Source organism: Buceros rhinoceros, unplaced genomic scaffold, assembly GCF_000710305.1.
Source record: "Buceros rhinoceros silvestris isolate BGI_N320 unplaced genomic scaffold, ASM71030v1 scaffold43382, whole genome shotgun sequence".
In the NCBI taxonomy this organism is placed as follows: Eukaryota; Metazoa; Chordata; class Aves; order Bucerotiformes; family Bucerotidae; genus Buceros; species Buceros rhinoceros.
The window spans coordinates 3,877-5,693 of NW_010400287.1; the positions used below are offsets into that span (position 1 = coordinate 3,877).

Below are 1,817 nucleotides of genomic sequence, written 5' to 3' on the forward strand. Positions count from 1 at the left end.
CAGTTACCCACTCCTCAGCTAAGTGCTCCAGTATTGTACTATTTCTCACTCTCACCTCTCTGGCCCAACTAATTTTAATTCTTTTTCCATGCAGTAGCACCACTTTCCCAGGAGAAGGGTAAGCATTTCCATCTCAGAGAAGACTGCAGATCAGTGCCTGGGACACTCTCTAGGTTGTGGGAGACAAATCCAGCTGCTTTAGACCAAGCAGAAAAACAAACTACATTCCTTCCTTTGCTGGCAAGAAACCACTAAACATTTTGGGAAGAGGAAGTACCGCAAACCATTAAATTATACAATGCTCCATGTACTCTGACCACCAAAAATTCAATGAGGACAACTGCAAATGCTATATGATAGTTCAGGGATCACTAATTGGTAGCCACTTCACCAAGTTACTGTAGAAAAGCTCTTGGGCAATCTGCACTATGGCTTCAGAGATGAAAATAATCCTCACCCTTCTAACAACACAACTTACGGCCCAAACTCTGGAAGAGAACAGGAGGTTTCTAATCCTTCCAGGAAATCAAGAGTATTCTTGCAGCCCAGTCTTAGATGTTTAAACCTAGACTAAGGATTAAACTTAAGACACAGGTCTCCCCTCCGTGTGCCCTAGTGACTTCAGAGGGCTTCTGTTCACTTGGCTGTTTTATGATCCTGTTGAAAGGTGCCTCGTGCTCTGCAAGATTGCACAGGAAACAGCCGTTCAATCTGGCGCTCTGGATTCTGCTCCACAGGAGGAGTCTGCTCAAGTTCTCTCACATTGCCAAATTTAACTTCACAAGCATTTAAGAGCTCACCAGCACTCTTACCTGTTCTTCCCTTTTCTGCTTCCGAAGCTGGATTCCTTCCTCCTCTCTTCGTCTGCGCATTTCTTGGGGATTAAGTGCATTATTCTTGTAGCTTTTCATTCTGAAGTTATCTTTACCCGGGCTTGCCATGTTGTCTATTAAAAAAAGAAAAATTACTCCAAAAAGCCAAACTTTGCAAGGCAAAGCTGCCATCTCTTGTACGAGAAATCTATAGGCAGCAGCTATATATTCCTGGAGCTGCCTGCAACACCCAGTTCATCAACAAAAATCTCCAAGGTAGAAACAGGAGAAAAACCTTTGCCTTTTCTGAACTGTAGATTAAACTGCAGTTCGCCTCAGGGATCGCATACTTTGTCAAAGGGAAAAAGCGACTGCAGAAAGAAATGACAGGTCCCATGAGCAAAATGAGAAACAAAAATTAAAACATTACGTTGCTACATTTTGATTCTGTCAGCAAGTGCAAGAATTGCTTCCTCCTCTCATAAAGGAGGCATTAAATGTATTTAAAAATATGGACAAATCCAAGAAGAAAACCTGCAGTATTTCAGTAATTACAGCTTCATTTAATATATTCCTCCATCTAAAGGTTATGCTGCGTTTCCTTCTAACCTGTATGCAGACAAACAGATTAAGGGTCCATAGCACCCAGAGCAGCATACTCTTTTCTATTTTAAACTACCAAAATGCTTGACTCCAGCTAATTAACTGCCCTTCTGATGGATCAGAGTAGTGGAATCTGTCATTTCACGCGTATCAGCTGTGCAAAGATAAAAGTGATAAAACATGATTCTGTCACTGAAACGATCAACTGACTGACTGAAGAAGGTTGTTAATAGCACAGTGCGAGTGTTGAGAGCGAAAACTGTAGCTTTGATCTGAGATGTAACTGTCAAAAATATGATTTAAAACTCTACACGAACTTCCACTTGTCTGGAATTCTTCCACACCAAGGAACCAGCTGAACTACAGCCTTTGAGCTGTGCACAATTCTTTATCAACATCTAT

At 41.6% G+C, this 1,817-nt stretch overlaps 1 protein-coding gene across 1 annotated transcript in view; it reads right to left on the reverse strand.

Moving 5' to 3' along the window:
• The window catches only part of LOC104489614 (importin subunit alpha-6-like), a gene marked incomplete at its 3' end in the record, with an annotated part of 3,703 nt that extends 2,759 nt beyond the window's left edge, over positions 1 to 944 (reverse strand). Inside the window, exon 1 of the mRNA XM_010131791.1 lies at positions 813 to 944. Within this exon, the coding sequence (XP_010130093.1) occupies positions 813 to 941 (129 nt within the window). The remainder of the gene's footprint in view (positions 1 to 812) is intronic.
• Between the last annotated feature and the right edge of the window lie 873 nt (positions 945 to 1,817).